This window comes from Hippoglossus hippoglossus, chromosome 1 (genome assembly GCF_009819705.1).
Source record: "Hippoglossus hippoglossus isolate fHipHip1 chromosome 1, fHipHip1.pri, whole genome shotgun sequence".
Taxonomy (NCBI): domain Eukaryota; kingdom Metazoa; phylum Chordata; class Actinopteri; order Pleuronectiformes; family Pleuronectidae; genus Hippoglossus; species Hippoglossus hippoglossus.
The window spans coordinates 27810096-27833647 of record NC_047151.1 but is presented as its reverse complement, the minus strand read 5'-3'; the positions used below and the strand labels follow the sequence as shown (position 1 = coordinate 27833647).

The window sequence follows — 23552 nt, the reverse complement described above, 5'->3', positions numbered from 1 at the left end:
TATAAAGTGAGTTTCATGTTCAATTCCCTCTTGTGACTTCTGTAGAAAAACGTGCATGGTGAGTGATTTCCTCAGAACCCTGTGGAAGCTGAGCTGTGCTGTGTTCCTGCAGCACTGAAGCCCAGGCTGGTGTTGGTCCTTTGTGTGGAGGGCAGAGTCCGCTGGATCCAACGGTCCGGATACCGCATCACCAGCTTGGTGCTCCCCAGCTCCACCCCCTGGCCAGGAGGACACATGGTCGTTACATAATGTCTATAAAGGCACAAGAAGGGGACGATGGCCGGGACAGTGACATTCAAGAGTAATGTGAAGGGGCTCAGACTAATCTCTGGAACAGCTTACCTCTTCATTTCAGAACCGCTCAGACCCTAGAAATGTTTTACTCAATGTTAAACACCCAATCTTTCTCACTGACTTTCATTTAAAGTCGAGTTTGAGACCTGGATTTTATCTGTTACTGTGCAATATTGTCATTCTCAAATATCTATGATGTCATATTGCTTTTTCATATTCCCTGTTTTATATATATTACATTTTTTAATATTCATATTTTACACATTTTCTTTCTTTGGTCAGCTGTGGTTGTTTTTGTTACATGAATAAACTCTGTTCTCCTGAAACCGAGCCGGTCCATGACTCACCTGCAGCTTCTCCAGGGCTCTGGCAGCCATGTTGGCGTTCTTGAAGTTGACGAAGGCACAGAAGCGTTGGTGAAGAACTCTGATGCTCTCTATCTCACCAAACCTGTAACCGCGGAAACACAAAACCTCAAACCTCCGGCAGAGAAGTGTGGTACAGACAACGCTGACCAACTCTTTTACTACTGCTGGCAGTGATAAACTTGCTACTTTTGCTTCTACTACAAGTACTTTAACTATTAAAACAAAGCAAAACTACCTCTTACCTACAAAGAACTTCTGTTCTAACTACTGCTGCTGCAACAACTACTACTATCTACTGTCTTCATTGAATACACTTTTATAACTTTAATTTTTAATGTGGTGGTACCACTATTTCTCATAACACTGTAAAACCATCTTCTTTCTAGTTATTATCAGTAAGTTTTACCTACCTGTGATGCCTCGTCTTTAAAATGCTGCTTTATTGGAACCTGCTCTGATTCATTTAGTACATCATTATAAATAAGTGCCGGGACTCATTTGAGTGCACAAGTAAGACACAGACTGTAAATAAAGATGGTCGACACGTCTGCACTTCCTCCCACTGTTCAGAAATCAAGCTATAATATCCCAGACACGAACGCTGTCATCTTTGGAGTCACAATCTGCACAGTTCAGTGATCAGGGGATTGAGCCAAGGTGTATATGACCTATACTCCCGCCAGCCACCAGGGGGGCAATGGAGACAATTTGGCTCCACTTTTAGAGAGCTGTCCTGTCGTCCATCTTTAGTTACAGTCGAAACAATCAGCAGGCTTCTGTTGAGACATTACATTGACTTACATTTTATGGACAAAAGTATTGGGACACACCTCTTAATCATCGACTTCACTCAGTCCTATTGCCATCGGTTAGTTCCGGTGAAGGAAAATCTTAATGCTTCAGCTAACCAAGACATTTTTGGTAATTCTATGGAACAGTTTGAGGAAGGCCCCTCTTCTGTCCCAGCATGACTCTGCCCCAGTGCACAAAGCAAGGTCCATAAAGTCCTGGTGAGGAGGAACTGGACTGACCCACACAACCCCATCGGACCCCTTTGGGATGAACTAGAACGGAGAGTGAGAGCCCTCTCGTCCAACATCAGTGTCTTACCTCACAAATGCTCCTCTGGGGGAAAGGGCAAACACACTCCAAACTTACGTAGAAAGCCGTCCTAGAAGAGTGGAACATGCCACAGCTGCAAAGGGGGACTAGTTTAATGGCTATGGATTTAAAATGGGATGTACCAAAAGCTCCTGTAGGTGTAGGTGACCCAATACCTTTGTCCATTTAGTGTACTCTAACCATAATGGTTACTGCTTGCCTAACCTTAATCTAAACCTAACCTTAAAACGTCACCTTACAGTATGTTGTGGGGACGTACTTTATGTCCCCACAACATAAGTACAACCTGGATCACACACACATGCAGACATATTGATTTTACGTTTTGAAGAGATCCCAGAGGTCTTTCTCTGTAACTTCTACTGTAATGTTCCCAACCCACAGAGAGCGACAGCTCCTGGAAAACAGAGGAGGAAAAGAAAGGAGGAAAGAAGGAGGTGGAGATGGGGGGGGGGGGGGGGGGGGGGGGGGGGGGGAACGGGAGGAGAAAGTCATGGATCACAGGAGATCAAAATGTGGGAGAGAGTGATACATAAAAAATCATCATCTTCACTACCCACAGAGGAGACTGTGTTTATTCTACATTGTACAAGACTTTTATAAATAGAAATACAGTTAGTATCTTCTTCACATTCAAGCTCCACAACATATCCTGTATATATATATATTTTTTTCATTTCTAAATGACGATGGTGTGATTATGAGTATTGTTCAGCAGGTTTTTCTGCGGAAGGTTGTCATAATTTTTCAAAGTCTCAAAATCCAAATGACTGTATCATTGTTTCTGTAATAATATGCTAATGTCCTAACATGTGTTGTGTGGACTACATTATTATGGAATGGAACGTAGTCGATCCAAACATATTTACAAAGTTGGCAGTGGTATATAAGTTCAATCAGAATTTAGGTTTTGGAGTTTGCTGCTGTTGCTAACAAAACAGTTTTCCTATTAACTGCAAGAAACTTAATACTGACTGTCAGTACCGGGGTGAACTGTGTTGGTTCTGGCCGTGAGGAGCGAGCTCTGGATCGCCTGTGTCGTGGCTCAGGGCCGTAACGCTCTGAGGAGCCAGAGTCCAGGAGGACTTCAGAGGCGCTGTCACTGTGTGCTCGGTCATAACCATGTTTTGAACTGTACTCAGAGACGCTGTCGTCATCTTCTGAGCAGTGGTAATTTGTCTGGGCCAGAATGTCAGAGTATGGCTTCCTACAGCTTCTACTGTGGGAATGCCTATCTCTGGGAAGTGGGTGGACATGGTGGATACGCTCAGTGTCCCTACGCTGCCTGTTGTCACCCCCCTTCGTTTTGTTGTGAGGGTGAAGTTTTGAGGCGGCGGATGAATTTGGCACCGTGCTGTTTGTTTTGACGGGCTCGGTTGCACCTACTGTAGCCTTGGAAGTGACAACAGTTTCCCAAGCCACCTGTGTCATCTTCCTGATCTGCTGCATTGAAGGTTTACTTGCTGTGTCATCAGTACAACATGTGTGCGTATACATGGATGTAGGTTACGTAAGAACATGGACTTGAAGGTGGGATTTTCTTCTAGGCCTGGTGCGTTCTTTCCCTGAAAATAAACATGCATCAAACATCTGAAATAATCCCTGGGATTTTCGCGACGTGAATGTTTAATTTGGGATGCTGTAACGATGGATGTTATCTCGTCAGCAGTAGCAGAGAATTCCTCGACTAGTGCTTGACGGAGCTCTGTGTAGTTACTTGTGACACTGGAAGGAAGTGACTGAATAAACTTGTGAACAGCTGTAGAGCTGGTTTTTAACACAAGTCTAACCTTCTCTCTTTCTGGTGCATTTGGCACATCACCTCGGCTGAGATCTAGTTCCCTAAAGTAATTATCAATATTGTTATCACAGTTTTCTGGATCAAATTGTTCAATATCTTTAACTAGAAACTGAAGCAAATCAAAGCGAGGACACTGTGAGGTCCGGGCACGTGCATCACCTGCTGCAGGTCTCTCTGGTTGAGGGGGAGGTGCTAAAACATTCTTGAATGTTGAACTCCCCACTACGGAGAGTTGTGCACGGAAAAATGTGTCATGCATCAGTGGATGAGAAGTATATGAGGCACAATGTGTTCTGGAGGATAAACTACATGTGTCATCAGTGTCAGAGTCAGAGAGATGGGAAGTTAGGAAGCTGTTTCCTCTTCCTGTCGTTAAGTAGTGAATCTATTTCTTTATTACACTCACTGAAGTTCAACTTGCTGATGAATTCAGGATAGCCAGGGGTCAGGCTCTGTGCTAGGGAAGAAACAAACTGTTCTACACAGGGGTTCTCCATTGTTGGGTCTGAAATTGAAAGATTAGATTTACAAGTTTATAAATCAACAAAGCAGTGTGGTTGGCTTTGGTGTTGCACTGGCAGACACCTTGTAGTGTAGGTTTGATTGTACACTAGCCTAACCAAAACTACGGTGGGTTAAACAGTTCACCAAACTTTTAATCACACTAACTGATATGCAGGGCAGTGACAGTTCGGGGTTCTATAACTTCACAGGGCTGGAAGCACGCTGTGGCTCTTTCTCAGGTTCTCTTATCCAACTTCAGCTGAAATGCTTGGCAGTAACAGCCAGGTACAAGCTCTGTTCCATAGGGCCGGTGGCACGCTATGTCTTAATTCAAAAGCACTTAACAGTTACAGGAAATTTCACAGCTTGACCAGTTAACATTGAATATGTGATATTCAAATATTAAAAGAAATTCTTAAATTTTCCACAAAAAATATTGGAGTTATTAGCAACAATAGCAATCTTTTAGCGTAACACTATGAGGACTTAAAGTGGTAGTTATGAATAATTAATTATTAATAAACATTTAATTTATGAATAAATTAAATTTCACCACATTGCACTTGTTTGTAAGTACGGTTGAATGTCTACTCCGGTGGCAGACTAGTGGAACTGAATCAAACCTTTGGCTTGACTGAAAATTCAAAATTCCACTTATTTCTGGCATTGGCCAAAAATGAAATAATTTATATTACATAATTATGAATTTGCCAACTGTACTCTGCCTCACGCGGGGCTCCATTATGTTGTGCAATAATGCATTAAACGTGATACCATAAAATGGTGTGCCTTTCGGCATTCAATAAATTTGGTTATTAAAATAAAATTTTGAATATTCATATATTTTCAATTGTTTGACAGGGAAGCTGTGCGCAAACAGGAATATAATATTCATGTATTTAAAAAAGGGCACTTTCTCTCGAGGAAGGAAAAGGGCAGTGGCTCAAGCCCCCTTTGGTGTCTATGTGTGCACATGCCAGCCTCCATCAATTCAATCTGCCTCCATTCAATCGAGCTGCAGCAGAGTTCAATCACTCATAGAAACCAGTCCTCTAAAGCAGTGGTTCTCAAATGGGGGTACGTGAAGGCACTCCAGGGGGTACGTGAGATTTTTTAAAAATACATTTAAAATTAGCATCCATTCAAAAATCCTTTAAAAATTGTTATTTAATAAATATTCAATAAAATATAAGTGTAAGTTCATGAACTGAATTTTATATTCAGCAGGCTATTCAATTTCATTATCCTAAAAACCCAGAGTCTCCCCCATACCAGGATGGTTTGACCCAACCTGGCACACGCCACCTGTCGGCACCTGTCATCACCTGTCACCACCTGTCATCACCTGTCAGCACCTGTCGTCACCTGTCATCACCTGTCATCACTGCCGCCTTGAAAACTCAAACAATGGAGTCGCGGTTGAAGCGCAGCAGCGATGCCGCTGAAAACACGAGGGACAAGAGCCAGAGAAGGCGAAACCAGAGCCGGCAAACTTCCGTCAGTATCCACAACAATATGTTTTCATGGGATTTAGGTCCACGAGCTGCCACCCACCCAAGGCTTTGTGGAGCATGTCCCCCGGAAGATGGTCGAGACTTTAACTGATGTTTCCAGGTTTGTTTGAAACTTCCCTAAACACCGTGAGAGCTCGTGCCTCTTCGGAGGGGCGCGAAAACACATTGATAACAGGAAGTCCGCGTCTCTACCGGAACACTTTCAAAATAAAAGCATGCAATACAAAAACGGAAATGAAAATGTCTGACCTTAAAGCGAGCAAATATTTCACAATAAAATAACAGAAAGACACTTCAACAATATTAACAATAACATAGATTAGATTTACACTTTGTGTTTTTTCTGTGGGGAGAGATTAGCCAACAGTGGCATGAAGCCAGCACATCTTCAGCAGCATCTCCAGACAAAACATGAAAGTCATGTTGGTGAGCCACCTGAGTTTTTTAAGAGGAAACTTTCTGAATTCAGGTCATCTCAAGACACGATGCGAAAAGCCTCCCCGAAGCAAACGGAAACAAGCTACCTGTCACTTATCAGGAAAAACTCCTGGAAGTGTCATCTGACCGGGGCCTCCAGATGAAGTTTGCCACATCCACACTCACACAGTTTTGGGTGTGTGTGAAGCAGGAGCACCCTCACCTGGGACAGAAAGCTTTGGAGCAGCTACTACCCTTTGCCTCCACATATTTATGTGAGGCCTCCTTCTCTGCAATGACTGTGATCAAAACAAAGCAAAGTTCACCAAAGTCTTTAGTTATTTTTATTTCCAAATAGTTCAAAAGAGACCACTACAAATGAGCAATGTTATGCACATTGATGGAGTTTTAAATTTGAAAGTGTCTAGTTACAAAGTTTAATAAATCAGACACTAATGGCACAGCACTGTGGATTACATCTTTCTTTCAACCAAAAATGCTTTGCGCTGGTTAGGGGGTACTCGGCTGAAGTTTTTTTAAAAGGGGGTACATCCCTGAAAAAAGGTTGAGAACCACTGCGTTAAGCTACCAGTTGACTTGAACTAGACGTCAGGCCACCTCATATACACACATTCACACAGCACGCAAGTGTAGCCCACACTGCAAAATCAGTCAAAATACATCCTGAAGGCTGCAATATTATATATTGTATAAGTGCTATAGAGAAAGAGATTGTACCCTTTGTATAACACTGTAGTGGCTCATTGGGTGACCTGCTGTTACCTTTTCTAGCCAGTAGGGGGAGGTACCCAGTCGTCCTCTCTGGTGAATCTACTCTGTGGAGAGTTTTTTTTACCTGTCTGTATCCTGTCGGCCATTTTGCTGCTCAAGCTACAAGCACACTACCAGCTTTGCTCAGATTCTGTTATATCGTGTGGAAGTGTGAGGTCACCCTGCTGACCTGTTGGAAGGTGCAGGGATTCTTACTATTCAACGCTCAGGTTTTTGGTGAGAGACGAATTCTCCGGTGCCAGAGAGGACATCCACCGAAGAACCAAGACTCCAGTTAACTGGATGGCGAGCCAACATGCAGATCTTTGAGAGAGATTCAGACTTCCATGTTCCTCTTCACTCCACGGTGTGGTAGGACAGACACTGTACAAAGACCGACTGGGCCCCAACGATCAATCCACCAGTTTGACATTTAAGACTGGACTCATGGACGTTGAAGGGACTTTTATGTGCACACTTTTTATTTTATTTATTTTTGTTTATTATTTTGGGTAAATTTATGCTGTATTGTAAGTGTCAAACAAACTTGAACTGCAGGTTATGTGTTCTAATACAAGTTCATTCGAAGTAATCCCGGTGTTAATTCTCGTTACTGATATTCAAGTCCAGGGCTCCTGTTTACCTCGTGTCTCTGATCCTGCTCCACATTTACACTCTTTCTAGTGTAACCAAGGGTCACACAAGCATTCATCCACCTCGTCTCTGCAACGGGACCCGCAAGCAGTTCAACTCACGGGAAGAAGACAATAAATATGTGCGTGTTGGAAGTCACGTCTGACTAGCTTTATTATGAAAAGGACGAACGAAAGACAGAACAAATAGTGGAAGTGAGATTAAAATATAGTAAGAGTTTCAAAACAATAGCAAATAGGAACAAATGAACTTCACATTTAATGTAAAAATAAAAATATATGAACTGAATAAAAAAACAACTTTTAATGATCCTGAAAGAAAATCTGCTTTGTTGCAAAACTGTACATCACAAAGTTAGAAAAGAGGAAGTTGTGAGTGAACAACAAATGAAATAAACAAGACTATAAATATGAATAATGTTGTGAAGAAAAAGAAAAAGTATAATTAACATAAGTCTCCTAAAGGTGCAGCAAACAAACTTATGTACTAAAATTACCAAAACTAATATAATGAATCAATAATCCTGATGAAGAATAAGTGATAATATATAATCTTTTTTGTGTTACTTATAAACCTGGATCACAGCAGTACAACATTATTCTGTTTGTAACAACATTCGAGCTTCACACCATGAGAGAGACGTCAGAGGAAAATGGCCGCCGTGTGAACATGGTGGATTAAAACACACCTAACTCCTTCTTCTTCACGTGTTTAACACGTGATGTGAGAAATACCACAAAACACTAAAGTGAAATCAATGGGCTTGATGCAAACTTTGAACAGACACCAGAGGCAACACAGCTCATCTGGTGTCAGCAGTTCACTTTGTGTTAACGGTCACATTCAAGGCGTTCATCACGTAAGTAGCAGCTCACATCCACATGAGACGTGGTCCCTCCAGTCCTCAGAGGAAATGAGTACAACTCCTGATCGGCTGATGATGGAAACGCTGGAAACAATAGTGTAGAAACAGAAAGAAGTGAAAGAGACAGAATCCTCTCTGTGGTTTTATCAGTAAAACTCTTTACTACCATCTAGTGGCAGCAGTGTCACACTACAACTAACTAATAATGCTTGTTTTGATTATTTTATGAATAGAAAAAGGTTAATTACAAGTTTACAGTTTGTCGACCGTCTGACACACTGAAGCTGCAAGTTATAAAATGTTTGATATTTTTCATTCAGGCTAAATGTGGCGTTTTTAACAACTTCTACAAGTTGCTGATATATTTCAGATAAAAGTCGAGTCACCGAAGTCGTTTGGATTCATCCTCGGGGCAATTTATCCCTTAGCTGTCAAGACAAGTCACTTAAAACTGAACATTCACTTCAACAATGATGCTGGAGTCTGACTGTCACCAAAGAAGGATTCATCCTGTGGGGACCATGAACAGTTGTATGAACTTCTATTCAAATCCATCCCGCAGCTGTTGAGATATTTCCATCGGGACTCAGGTGATTTCCAGACGTTGGTCTAAACAGCAGGAGGTTTTTTGACTGTGCTGTACAATGCAGCTGGATCCTCTCCAGTGTCCTGACCTCTGGTTCTGAAAGGAGATAAAACAAATAAATGATCAGGAGGTCATGGAGACGTAGTATTAAAGGAGGTCATGGAGACGTAGTATTAAAGGAGACATATTGAGTTTCAAAGTTCTGCAAAGTTAAAAAGCCCAAAGTCTGAGCTCCACTCCTGGTAAAACGAGCTCCTCTGCCCCACAGAAAACATGAAGCTCCTGAAACACCTCACCAGTAGTCCCGCCCGTACCTCTGCATCATCGGCAGAAGCCAGGGCTGTAGCAAACGTAGCATAAGCAGTATTTAAACGTAAACAGTGGTGCGTTGAACACCTTGTGTTGCTAAGTGTTGCAAAAATGTTAGCAGAGGAGGTCATTCTTGGCGTTCTCGTGGAAAACATCTCGGAGGTAGATGATGTGGGTTAAAATACGTGTTGAATGCTTCAATACAGGCTGAATGTCACAGTCTCTGCTTCCGTCGTCTGGAACAGCAGCTTCTAACACCAGCATCTGTAGAGAACTTTAGAATCCATTGTGTCACTGCCTTTTTAAAACAGTCGCTGCTGATTGGGGAACACCTCTGACACACCCACCAAACGAGAGCCCGCTGCACACGGGTTCAAACAAACATGTCGTTCACCACGGAAACGCTAGTTAAACTATAAGAAATGATTTGAGATTGAATGTGTCCCTCGTAAAGTGAGAGTGGAGGATTTCCTACACGCACAGGAAGTGGTTAACCAATCACAACAGAGTGGGCCGGGTGACCAATCAGAGCAGACTGGGCATTATCAGGAGGGGTGGGGACTTAAAGAGACAGGAGCTAAAACCAAGTGTTTGAGACAGAGGCTGAAAAGAGGAGCTGCAGCAATAGACAGTCTGAGGAAAGTGATGTTTTCTGAACATTAAACATTTTAAAGTCACAACACTAATTAAAATGATCAAACTGAATATGAGCAGAATATGTCTCCTTCAACAAATACACATTGTGTTCTGTTTCTGATGTTTTGTGGTGTTAGTGAGGATAATGGTCCTGAATGAAGAGCTGCTAACCTCGGGGCAGATCTGTTACAGTTGACAGAAGCGTACGCAACCTCCTCCGCCTCCTTGTGTTTGCTGGGTTCAGCTGATCCGACGTTGGAGGAGATGGGAACCTAAAACAAAGAAGTAACTTGTGGTTTTTACAAACTGTGAATTTCTTCATTTAACAGAGTGTGAGAAACAACTTTAGTGGCTGTTCCCACCAAACCTGAATCTTCCTCAACTAAAGCTGTAAGCAGCGTTGAACAGGCCTGCCCCCCCCCCCGATCCAGCCAGTGGACAAAGTGGTTTACTTTTCTCAACCGTCCGACACTGCACGATTGAGAAAGATGCTAATTCCGGCGTGGAGTGTGCAGCTGTGTACATGCTTCCTGTGTCCACTATGTGGCACCGGAGAACACACCCTGCACGAACTATGCTGCTGTATATCAAGAGTAGAACACGCCATGAACATTCCTTGTAAACCGAAGGGTAATTAACGCCATCGTGCAGCTCTGCTGGTCGTGTGTGTGCCGCAGCTGAAATCTGGTCGTACAGTAAAATACTAGCTGGGATCAGGCTGGAATCTGTGTCTTACTCTTTAACTTGTTGGGTACTGAGAGTTTCTCTTTGTTGTGGGCCTGATCCTACTCTGCTGAATCAAACTGTGATGGCAGCAGTGATCTTGGAGCTTTCTGTTTTTCCCTGCTGGTCACCAGCTCATCTTCTTAACAGATGAACCCGGTGTCACCACCATGAAACATTCACTCTACATTTTACTCCCTAACTAGAATTACTGCCCTTCGGTTGTGCGCCTCCTCCAACCAGTGCAGTTTCAATATTCATACATTTATTTCCTTCCTCATATGAGACCATCGTGACAAAATCCAATCTGTTCATCTTTAAGTCAAAGTTTCAAGAAATTCCTTAAAGGCAGATTTGAGATATCATGTTCAAAAGGCCCAGAACATGTTGGTGTGGCCACTGTGGCCTTGACCTTTGACCAATCAGGTCATTCATGAGTGTCAGTGAACATTTGTGCCAAATTTGAAATGATTCTCTCAATCTGTTCATGAGGCTAAAAATAGTTTAGGGAGGTCACAGTCACCTTGACCTTTGACCTCCACAGTCGCCATCGGACAGACGGACAACCTGTAAACATAACGCCTCTGGCCATTGGCTGTCGCCGGCACAGAGGCATAAGAGATCCAGTCAGTTTCTCCCTCATGGAGTTTAAGCTTTTTGTTAGAGTAAAGGAATATGACCTCCCAAGACATTCATGGTCTGACCCTTCTCATCAAATCACAATGATGCAGAACGCCACCGGTTAATGAGGCAGCCTTGAAGAGTGGAGATCAAGTGCTTTGAAATGAAACTATTCATTTACCTGCGCTCTGTCTTCTGGTCTCTCACCGCACTCACGCTGTTGTGTGAAGGACTTGTTTCTTCTAGATGGGAGGAAAGAAATAAACAGTTGGATGAACTAGAAAACTCCTCCAGAGAAAGAGAGATAGAGAGAGAGAGAGAGAGAGAGAGAGAGAGAGAGAGAGAGAGAGACAGAGAGAGAGACAGAGAGAGAGAGAGAGAGAGGCGATCAGAGGAGTCAGTGTGTGTGTGTGTGTGTGTGAGTGTGTGTGTGTGTGTGTGTGTGTGTGTGTGTGTGTGTGTGTGTGTGTGTGTGTGTGTGTGTGTGTGTGTGTGTACCAGAACTTGGTTCCTGTTTGTGGTAGTTTGTATTTTTGTGACATGCAATAAGTTTCTCTCCTCTAACCATGTGGGTGCTTTTATTTTGAAAATCCAGCCTCTATTCAGACTTGCCTGTGAGGTCTTATTACGAACTGTATGTTTCTATTCAGTAGCGTCACTGTGTGACTGAGTCACCTGATCCACAGGAAGACAGCGAGGAGTATGACCACCAGGAGAAGAGCTGTGGTTGTTCCAGTCACTGCTGATTTCCATGCACCTGGAGAAATCACACAATGGATGAACAGGGAATGTTGCAGGATGTTTGACTCGGAGCTAAAGTCAATACACAGCTCCAGAACCTTTAAAGGTGTTAGGACTTCACATGACTCACCTGCTGCAACAGTCAGATGTAAGGTGGCCTTACTACGTCCTTGTGTGTTCTGGACCTCACACTGATACTTTCCACCATGTTCAGCTGTGATATCAGTGATGGTGAAGATTTGTCCTGATGCTTTTGGTGAGTCCTCGTCCTCCTTGGACCAGGTGTAATTAGCTGCTGGGTTAGCATCACTGCTGCAGGTCAGAGTCACCGAGCTGCCCTCCATGATCTCACCAGAGGGACTCACTGACACAGAGGGAGGCTTTGGAGCGTCTGGTGTAAAACATGCAAGATCATGAAATCAACTCAGAAATATTCATTAACCAAAGTGAAGAACTTTTCAATCTCTGGTTTTGATAAGTGCTACTTGAATATAGATGATCATTATTAACCCGGGGCGCCAGCACAGACAGAAGCAGGTACTGAGGGTTTTGTTTTCAGCCCGTGTGTGTGAATGTACAAAATAACTCAACACATGAACCAAACTTACTGAATATTATAGTGAATATTAACTTTTGCAGCTGATCGGTCAAAGGTCAGAGGTCAAGATGAGCAAAGATTTGACCCAAAAGACACATTTTCCAAGATATTTCCACAAATAGCAGAAAGACTAAATCATATACTGATCAGAACATTATTCCCCATCATATAATGGATAGATGACTTATAAGTAATGTCACAAAGAAGTTAGAGATTTACATCATGCATCCTTAAAACTGCCTATCTGCTGTATTCCTGCCTCTAATAGGACTATAGAGACGACCTGAAGCTTATATACACTGAAAAATAATCTATGATCATATGGTGGGAATGTCGTCACTATGAGTTTAGAAAATGACGTCATATAGTGTAGCTATGCAACAACAGATGTTTTCACCCCAGTCCGTTTGTTTGTTGGTTGTTGATTTTAAGCAAGATTACACAAAAACTACTGAGTCGATTAGCATGAAACCTGAAGGTAGGATGAGGTACGGGTCAGGGAAGAACTCAGGCAAGTTTGGTGTGAATCCAGATAAGGGGGCGGACCCAGGAACTTTCTGTAAGATTGCGAGACAGTGCTGGGTTTCATGGATATGTGGATGTTTTCTACTCACACTGGACGTCTAAGTGTAGAGACGTGGAGTTGATCCGTCCGTACTGATTCTCAGACTTGCAGGAGTAGACCCCGCTGTCCCCAGAGCTGATGGAGGAGAGACGATAAACGCCCTCTGGTCCTTGAAGCAGAGTTCGGTTCTCCTTGTACCAGGTGTAATTAGCTGCTGGGTTAGCATCACTGCTGCAGGTCAGAGTCACCGAGCTGCCCTCCATGATCTCACCAGAGGGACTCACTGACACAGAGGAGGACTGTGGAGCATCTGGATTTACATGGATTTTAATGGATTTGAAGAGTGTTGCAGCATCTGGAATTTTGAAGATGTGCAAAACCTCTCAGCTTTTGAATATTTCTAAATATTTACTCACATTTCACATTTATTAAGATACGTTCAGACGCTGTCTTCCCCAGCGCATTCTCAGCTGTGCAGTAATATTCTCCAGAGTCAGACAACGGGATGGAGCTGAAAACCAGCTGAGCTGCTCTGTTGAGCAAAGTCTGGTTCTTTTTGTACCAGGCGTATGCAGGGGGTGGGTTAGCATCACTGCTGCAGGTCAGAGACACCGAGCTGCCCTTCAGAATGTCTCCAGGTTGACTCAGCTGCACTAAAGGAACCTTCGGAGCATCTGCAGGATATAAACAGATCTTTACATGAGAATGTGGCTTTATAGAATATAGTCTTTTAATAGTTTGCAGCCGTCCCTGGTTCTCAGCATCTTTAGAAGAGTGTTTGATTTACTTTTGGACACAGGAAGGCCCCCTTTAGTGTTTAGTAGTTTTACCAAGTAATTACTGTTTGTATTAAATACAGACTTCACAAAACTGAACATGTCACCTCTGTCTTGTGAATCACTGAGTGGGATTTGCATGTGTCCTGTTCACAGACATGCAAAATCTGAAGGGAAAAGATGAAGTGAAAATGGAAGATGAGCCACTGTGATTAAAGCTTTTTCTCACTTCCTGTTATCTTGTCTTTCTCTGTGTGTGGATGGGTGGAGAGAATAGTTTGTATTTGCTTTATTGCTCTTAGTCTATATTCTGTTGGATATGAAAAGTGCTTTAATAACAAACTTTGATTTGGTCTTTTCAAGGGACTTTTTTTTTCACAATTATTAAAATATAGAAAATCACCAGGCTCAACCTTTCAAGTTTCCACACGGGACATTTTGGAGTCAACTCACACACAGGGGACGAGTGGTGATGCTCATAAGCACAGGAATAGCTGTTTTCAGGGTGAAGGAATCCCCTGAAAGCTGGAGACGTTTCCCCGTGAATTTCTGTTCCATTCTTGTACCAGACAAAGGAGGGACGACCAGAGAGAAGACAGCTGCTGTGACAAGTCAGTGTTGGACCAATCGGAGACCAGATCACCTGAACATCTGGATCTGTCAACAGGAAACACACATAGAAGCAGCTGTGGGACCCCAGGTTGAGAACCACTGAACAACACAGTGACTTAGTGTTCCTCAGTACCTGTGACAGTCAGAGTTGTGCCAGGGAAACTTCTCTCCCATTCAGACCACTGTGATTTGAAGCGATACTGGGCTGAATCGCTCAGTCTCAGGTTCATTATTCTCAGAGTGGAGCGCCCTCGCTCTGGTTCAAGGACCTGAACACGATGTGTGAACTCTGGGTCTTTGAGTAAGTCCACAGCTTGAGGGCGATACTGCTGCTCAGCAACGAACCAGGACTTAGTGATAGAATAATAGTGACTGCTGTAACTGCAAGAGATGTCCACTGATGAGCCTTTAAAGGCACAGATGTTCCTGTCGATGTAATTCACTCTGTCGCATGAATTTCCATGGACACCTGAAAAACAAAAACCTTTTGACTATCACCATGACAACTATAATCTTTACTGCTGTATTTAACAGTAATTCACAGATGGCTGTTTCCCATGTCAGGAAATAAACAATGCAGAAAAGATGCTACATTTAGCTTTACAGTAAAGACGATGACGTTTTGAATTCCAGCTCTACATATGTGGTTGTATTTGTGATTTGCTTACATCACCTCCACCCAGAGGTTATGTTTTCACCCCAGTCCGTTGGCTGGTTGGTGTGGTTGCACAATTACGCAACAATTACTGGAAAGATTTTGGTGCAGATCCAGGATTTTAGTTTTATTTTCTTTAGCATTGCAAGATCGTGTTTTTCAAAATGTCCACGTTTTCCCAGAATCAAATTCATGGATCTTGAAGGAAAAGATCCGACATATTTAGAGGAGTGATATCGAGGAGTGTGTGAAATATGGAGCAGCTTGATTGAATTGAATGGACTGTTGGGCCTTGGTGGAGGAATGTGCTCTACTACTACTGCCACTCTAGTTTGGACTCATTCAAATTCATTGTTCAACTGCAGAATATTTATCATAAAGGTTTGATAACAAACATCTTAGGAATCAATGACAATGTTCTTTTAATATATGATATGTCAGCTGATGTGTCAGACTTTCTTTTACTCTGCATCAGCCCTCAAATCCATTTCGGACTCTAGTCAGTGTATTAGCTAAGAAGGTTAAAAGAGCAGAACATCATTGGTCATTGGAAGAAGTAAACTCACACACTGGAGCAGAGGGGAAATCCTCGTGGCCTCTCACAGCACAGGAAATGCTGTCTGCTGAATAAAAGGAGGCGCTATAAGATTTTTGTTCCGATGTCTTTTGTCCGTTCTTGTACCAGATGTAGGACAGACTGGGAGTTGGAGGACAACTGGTTTGACACTCCACACGTGACCATGAACAGTCCTCCCTCCAGCAACCTGATGCTTTTTTGCTGATCACCTGGACACCTGTGTAAGTAAAGAAACACACACATCATTTTAGACAGAGCTGTCCACATAAACAAACCATAGATTCACTGTTTCCAACTGAAATGTTACCTGTGACAGACAAGGAGACTCCAGGTGAACCAGTAAAACTCCCAGTAGGTTGGTTTGTTATGAACCTGAACTGGTACACATCCGAGTCGCTGTCTCTCAGGTCTGTGATGGTCAGAGTGCAGGCCTTGTTTCCACAGTGATACTGCACACGCCCTGTGTACTCAGAGGCTGCTCTCAGATCCACAGGTTCACTATCCTGCCCTTTAGTAAACCAGTACGTTTGCTCCACTGCAACATCAAGGTCATCTATTCTGGATGGGTGCCAGTAGGAGCAGCGTATTTGCACCTTCGATCCTTTTACAGCACAGATCTGAGTAGGAGTGCACCTCACTCCCCAGCGATCCGCACCCTGCACCACTGTAACCACAGCACAAACTAGAATTACCACCCTGCTGTAGGATGCCTCCACCAACCAGAGCATTTTCAGTCTGTGTTCCTTTTTCCAGAATCATATGAGGTCACTGTGACCTTTGAGCTTTGAGCTTTGATTAGTTCATCAAGTGATGAACATTTGTTCCAAATTTGAAGAAACTCCCTCAAAGGGATCTTGAGATATTGCGTTCACAAGAATCAGACAACGAGACGACCTGAAAACAAGATGCCTGAGGTCACTGGGTGTCACCGGCACTGAGGCATAACAATATCTAGAAACTCAGAATAACATCACCTCTACGCAGAGCAGAGACTAAAGTGACACCTTCACAATAACTGTTTTGTCCAATCAATGATCCAAACTTCACAATTACTCAAAGTAATTTAAGAGAAATGCAGGAAAACCCCAAACATTAAGAAGCTGGAACCATGAGAAAGACTGGAACAATTATTCAAACACTTTTCATACAAACACGATATAACACAAAGTGCTTTCCTGTAAATGTAGATGTACCTGACACAGAAAGAAGGAAGATGACAAAGCAACTCGCTGCTTCTCTCAAACCCATCGTTGCTTCACACGTCTCTGTGGTGGAGCCACATCAGCAGCTAGATTCCACCCTTGAGAAACGATGTTTGTCAGTCAGTCACGATGACAGATAGAAATCATAGATCAGTTAAGACCTTGGCTTCCTTCCTCTTTACATCATTAACATGCATGAACGGACAAACACCAGTAAATCCCCTTGTTAAAATGAAGAAATGTTCTTTTATTTTGGAAATGATGCGTGAACTTATTCAAATATATTTCATGCAAATAACAGTGAGAGTAGTTCTGCAGCCTGACAGTGAATCTACCACTTTCTTTACTTTCTTGAGACTGGACTTAAAAAAACATGTTGAATTATTCTTTCTTTTAACCTCATGTTAGAAGTCAGTTCCTGTTTATTTACACCTCCAGTCCATATGAAGACTGGGTCATAACAATACATTGTAAAAGGTCATAATTATGTAAACTTACATTACTTTAGTGTTCTTTACTCATTTCTCACGAGGATTCAACTCATGTGAGTCAAACTTGTTTTGTCTGATACACGTGTAAAACTGTTCACTTGTGTAGACTGGACTTCATGAGCTCATGCACAGGTGCACGTGAGCAGTAGAGCGACACAGGAACCATCGACTGTTGGGTTAGATGGGCGGAGCCTCCCACTGTGCTCTGGTTGTGCGTTAACGTGGAGTCGGAATAATCAGAAGAATTAGTTCCCGACTGTGAAATTCACATGAACTCCACCTCAACTCTGGAACTGATTGTTCTGATTAGTCTGATACTACATTAAAGCACAAGCAGAACGTGGAGAGAGATCGTTTTTGTTTAAAAACGCAGTTATATGGTTGTAGCCAGAGTAAACACAACTATTCAGTTAAATCAGACGAGCTGGTTTTACTTTGAGAGTTAACTTCACCTGCCGTTTTTAAGTTGGACAAATCTTACAAAATTTAGTAAATACAGTTTTTAAGTTAAATTAATAAGTAAATATTAAGTAAATTAATTTACTTACTTTTTTCCAGTTGGATCAACTTTGAGAGATTCAGACTTCCATGTCCCTCTTCACTCCACGGTGTGGTAGGACAGACACTGTACAAAGACGGATTGGGTCCCAACGATCAATCCACCAGTTTGACATTTAAGACTGGACTCACGGACGTTGAAGGGACTTTTATGTGCACACTTTTTAAAATTTTATTTATTTTTGTTCATTATTTTGGGTAAATTTATGCTGTATTGTAAGTGTCAAACAAACTTGAACTGCAGGTTATGTGTTCTAATACAAGTTCATTCAAAGTAATCCCGGTGTTAATTCTCGTTACTGATATTCAAGTCCAGGGCTCCTGTTTACCTAGTATCTCTGATCCTGCTCCACATTTACACTCTTTCTAGTGTAACCAAGGGTCACACAAGCATTCATCCACCTCGTCTCTGCAACGGGACCCGCAAGCAGTTCAACTCACGGGAAGAAGACAATAAATATGTGCGTGTTTATGTCTCATTTGGCGTCTGCTTTATTATGAAAAGGACGAACGAAAGACAGAACAAATACTGGAAGTGAGATTAAAATATAGTAAGAGTTTCAAAACAATAGCAAATAGGAAGAAATGAGCTTCACATTTAATGTAAAAATTTAAATATATGAACAGAATAAAAAAACAAATCTGCTTTGTTGCAAAACTGTACATCACAAAGTTAGAAAACAGGAAGTTGTGAGTGAACAACAAATGAAATAAACAAGACTATAAATATGAATAATGTTGTGAAGAAAAAGAAAAAGTATAATTAACATCAGTCTCCTAAAGGTGCAGCAAACAAACTTATTATGTTACTAAAATTAGCAAAACTAATATAATAATAATGTATCAATAATCCTAATGAAGAATAAGTAATAATATATAATCTTTTTTGTATAACTTATAAACCTGGATCACAGCAGTACAACATTATTCTGTTCGTAACAACATTCGAGCTTCACACCCTGAGAGAGACGTCAGAGGAAAATGGCCGCCGTGTGAACATGGTGGATTAAAACACACCTAACTCCTTCTTCTTCACGTGTTTAACACGTGATGTGAGAAATACCACAAAACACTAAAGTGAAATCAATGGGCCTGATGCAAACTTTGAACAGACACCAGAGGCAACACAGCTCATCTGGTGTCAGCAGTTCACTTTGTGTTAACGGTCACATTCAATGCGTTCATCACGTAAGTAGCAGCTCACATCCACATGAGACGTGGTCCCTCCAGTCCTCAGAGGAGATGAGTACAACTACTGATCGGCTGATGATGGAAACGCTGGAAACAATAGTGTAGAAACAGAAAGAAGTGAAAGAGACAGAATCCTCTCTGTGGTTTTATCAGTAAAACTCTTTACTACCATCTAGTGGCAGCAGTGTCACACTACAACTAACTAATAATGCTTGTTTTGATTATTTTATGAATAGAAAAAAGTTAATTACAAGTTTACAGTTTGTCGACCGTCTGACTCACACCGCAGATATTTTCATGTTTGAAGCTGCAAGTTATAAAATGTTTGATATTTTTCATTCAGGCTAAATGTGGCGTTTTTAACAACTTCTACAAGTTGCTGATATATTTCAGATAAAAGTCGAGTCACCGAAGTCAATTTATCCATTAGCTGTCAAGACAAGTCACTTAAAACTGAACATTCACTTCAACAATGATGCTGGAGTCTGACTGTCACCAAAGTAGGATTCATCCTGTGGGGACCATGAACAGTTGTATGAACTTCTATTCAAATCCATCCCGCAGCTGTTGAGATATTTCCATCGGGACTAAGGTGATTTCCAGACGTTGGTCTAAACAGCAGGAGGTTTTTTGACTGTGCTGTACAATGCAGCTGGATCCTCTCCAGTGTCCTGACCTCTGGTTCTGAAAGGAGATAAAACAAATAAATGATCAGGAGGTCATGGAGACGTAGTATTAAAGGAGACATATTGAGTTTCAAAGTTCTGCAAAGTTAAAAAGCCCAAAGTCTGAGCTCCTCTCCTGGTAAAACGAGCTCCTCTGCCCCACAGAGAACATGAAGCTCCTGAAACACCTCACCAGTAGTCCCGCCCGTACCTCTGCATCATCGGCAGAAGCCAGGGCTGTAGCAAACGTAGCATAAGCAGTATTTAAACGTAAACAGTGGTGCGTTGAACACATTGTGTTACGAAGTGTTGCAACAATGTTAGCGGAGGAGGTCATTCTTGGCGTTCTCGTGGAAAACATCTCGGAGGTAGATGATGTGGGTTAAAATACGTGTTGAATGCTTCAATACAGGCTGAATGTCACAGTCTCTGCTTCCGTCGTCTGGAACAGCAGCTTCTAACACCAGCATCTGTAGAGAACTTTAGAATCCATTGTGTCACTGCCTTTTTAAAACAGTCGCTGCTGATTGGGGAACACCTCTGACACACCCACCAAACGAGAGCCCGCTGCACACGGGTTCAAACAAACATGTCGTTCACCACGGAAACGCTAGTTAAACTATAAGAAATGATTTGAGATTGAATGTGTCCCTCGTAAAGTGAGAGTGGAGGATTTCCTACACGCACAGGAAGTGGTTAACCAATCACAACAGAGTGGGCCGGGTGACCAATCAGAGCAGACTGGGCATTATCAGGAGGGGGGGGACTTAAGGAGACAGGAGCTAAAACCAAGTGTTTGCGACAGAGGCTGAAAAGAGGAGCTGCAGCAATAGACAGTCTGAGGAAAGTGATGTTTTCTCATTAAACATTTTAAAGTCACTAATTAAAATGATCAAACTGAATATGAGCAGAATATGTCTCCTTTAACAAATACACATTTTTAGACAAACAAGAAAATGAAAGGGTAAAAACAAATGACTTCTATAGGATATATCTCTGTTTATGATGTTTTGTGGTGTTAGTGAGGATAATGGTCCTGAATGAAGAGCTGCTCACCTCGGGGCAGATCTGTTAAAGTTGACAGAAGCGTACGCAACCTCCTCCGCCTCCTTGTGTTTGCTGGGTTCAGCTGATCCGACGTTGGAGTAGACGGGATCCGTCTGTCTCTTCATGAAGTGGACACTGGCATAGTGAAGGTCACAGTTTTCCTCAGACTGATTGGGTAGACGCTGCAAACACAAATTTGCTTTTGAATCTTGTACATGTGGCAGTATGGACAACGTTAGAGTCCAACTATAGCAGCTATTGATTTATTTAAAGCGTCTCCTTCTACACCAGACGTGTTTCAAGGACAGGAAACATGTGGTTCTACTAAAAACCAAAAGGAGGGAAGGTCTTCAGTTTGAATTCCAAACACTAACACTACAAACTTCTCACTTAGTGTGTATGTGAGCCACTTGTGTTTGCACTTTCACATCGGTTGTGTCCAGATAAGACTACATCTGGGAGCTGGATGTTCACGTACTGCAGCCAAGTTTGGTCAAAACAAGTTGTGTAACATCATTTAATTAGAGGTCGAGCTACACACAATATAATCCCTAGACCCCAAAACTATCTGTCAGCAAATCATTGATAAAAACTCTTTTAGCACTATATTTTGGGTGTATAGTGTGTATCATTTAATTGTATAACACTTTAATACAACTGCAGGTCTACAGACACAGAGGCACTTAAAAAAAGAAAGGTCAGGCTCACAGAAACTAGAAGGAGCGAGAAGGAAGGGGGATAGGCCACACCCCCTTAACTCCCTTCTTTCTCTCAGTCTTGTTCCGACCAGCAACGAGTACACAACTCTCCGTCTCGCCGATGCACCGCGCCCTACTCACCGACACTCAATGCCACACAGCGCTATCTCTCCAAACTCGTAACACAATTACCTCAAATTCACGTCAAAGGGCAACATACTCACTAAATACAGATATGAAAGAACACGACTGCTCTGTGGATCAACCTTTAATTATAGAGCTGCATCCACACGCAGCCAACACTGACTTTATTTGTCCCAACGACACAGACTACGAACAGCAGTCTCACACACACTTAGTCTCAGACAGAACAACGCAAAATCAAGGTATTACACAGCCACACCCAATGGTGATCTGCTCCACATTACAGTGCTCCACACTAAAGATATCTGAACCAATCAATACAATCTTTCACAAACTTCCACAAGATTTAAAGCAGCACATGTTACAAATCAACAAACTTAGAGCAGCATCAAGTGTCATAGTTCAGCAAAAACTGTTGAACAAACCGCACAGCACAGAAAATTATAACACTCAGCAATTTGCTTAAATGGATAGATTACCAGAAGGAAATTCAAACACCAGATGATTGTTTTTACAATGGCAATTTTGACTGTGATTTTAATAACTAGTTTTTAATCTTCACATGACAGAGAAAAGGGTTTGACGTGAGAAATAGTGGCGTTTGAAAGGATTGGACGCTGAACTGTGTGTCTCACCTGCTCACTGTGGTCAAGTCTGTCCCCAGGATCAGCAGATTGCTGAGAGTTTCTCTTTCTTCTGATCAATTGAACCAAATAACAAACAATATACATAATAATTGAGTTGATTTAATTTAACAGGACAGATTTTCAGGAATTCATCGTACAAAGCTTTAGTGGAACAGATTTGCTCACCTGATCAGTAGGAACACGGAGAGGAGAGTCACAGAGAGGAAAACTGCAGCGGCTGATCCAATGAGTGATGATCTCAATGATCCAGGTGAAACTATGATGAAATAACTTTTACTTTATCATTTCACAAAATCACAATACTTAAAGGTGCAGGACGAAACATTTACAAAAACAACTTTTCTCGATGTTCTGACTGAATATAAAGACAGTTTCTTTTCTAATAAAACGTGTGAAGAGCCCTGTTCAGAGTGGCCTGTTTGTGGGCGTGTCTCTTAAAATGTTAATGAGCCACTGCTCCCCCTGCTGGGAGGTGTATGTGTGACATGTGCACAGAAGCAGGGTTTTGTTTTCACCACTGTCTGTCTGCTGAGAGCTGTTTGCTCGTCACGTGAATGTGCACAGTGAAGGAAATATCTTTCAAGTTTACTGAGGATGGTGAAAGCTTTATGGATGTTTTAACTGACGCTGGGTGGATTCCTCTTTGTGCTGCTGATGGTCTGACTGTGAATATTTATGGGGCAGAAGTCAAACGACCCATATCTGCACACATTTAAAAAGTAAAGGACAAAGAATGGGACAGATTCAATATATCTTCACTTAATAACCTGTGTTTCACTCACATGTCACAGTAATAGAGATGTTTGCTGAACTCCTTCCCACAGTCAGATGTAAGGTGGCCTTACTACGTCCTTGTGTGTTCTGGGCCTCACACTGATACTTTCCACCATGTTCAGCTGTGATATTAGTGATGGTGAAGATTTGTCCTGATGCTTTTGGTGAGTCCTCGTCCTCCTTGGACCAGGTGTAATTAGCTGCTGGGTTAGCATCACTGCTGCAGGTCAGAGTCACTGAGCTGCCCTCCATGATCTCACCAGAGGGACTCACTGACACAGAGGAGGACTGTGGAGCATCTGAAGGATAGTTTATATTAACACACAGGATGAGAATACAATCAAAACACTGTCTGTATTATTTGTTAAAAGTTTAAATTTAAATTATTTCCACATTATTGTAGCTTCATGAGGAGGCGTAAACTCA

General features: G+C 42.2%; 1 protein-coding gene across 1 annotated transcript in view; it reads right to left on the bottom strand.

Annotated features, from left to right (window-relative positions):
• Positions 1–23552, bottom strand: part of LOC117754516 (hemicentin-2-like) — a 541775-nt gene that overhangs the window by 12244 nt on the left and 505979 nt on the right. The window contains exons 17-18 of the mRNA XM_034573444.1: positions 11861–11942; positions 11367–11427 (exon numbers count right to left, since the gene is read on the bottom strand). Of these exons, the coding sequence (XP_034429335.1) occupies positions 11367–11427; positions 11861–11942 (143 nt within the window). The remainder of the gene's footprint in view (positions 1–11366; positions 11428–11860; positions 11943–23552) is intronic.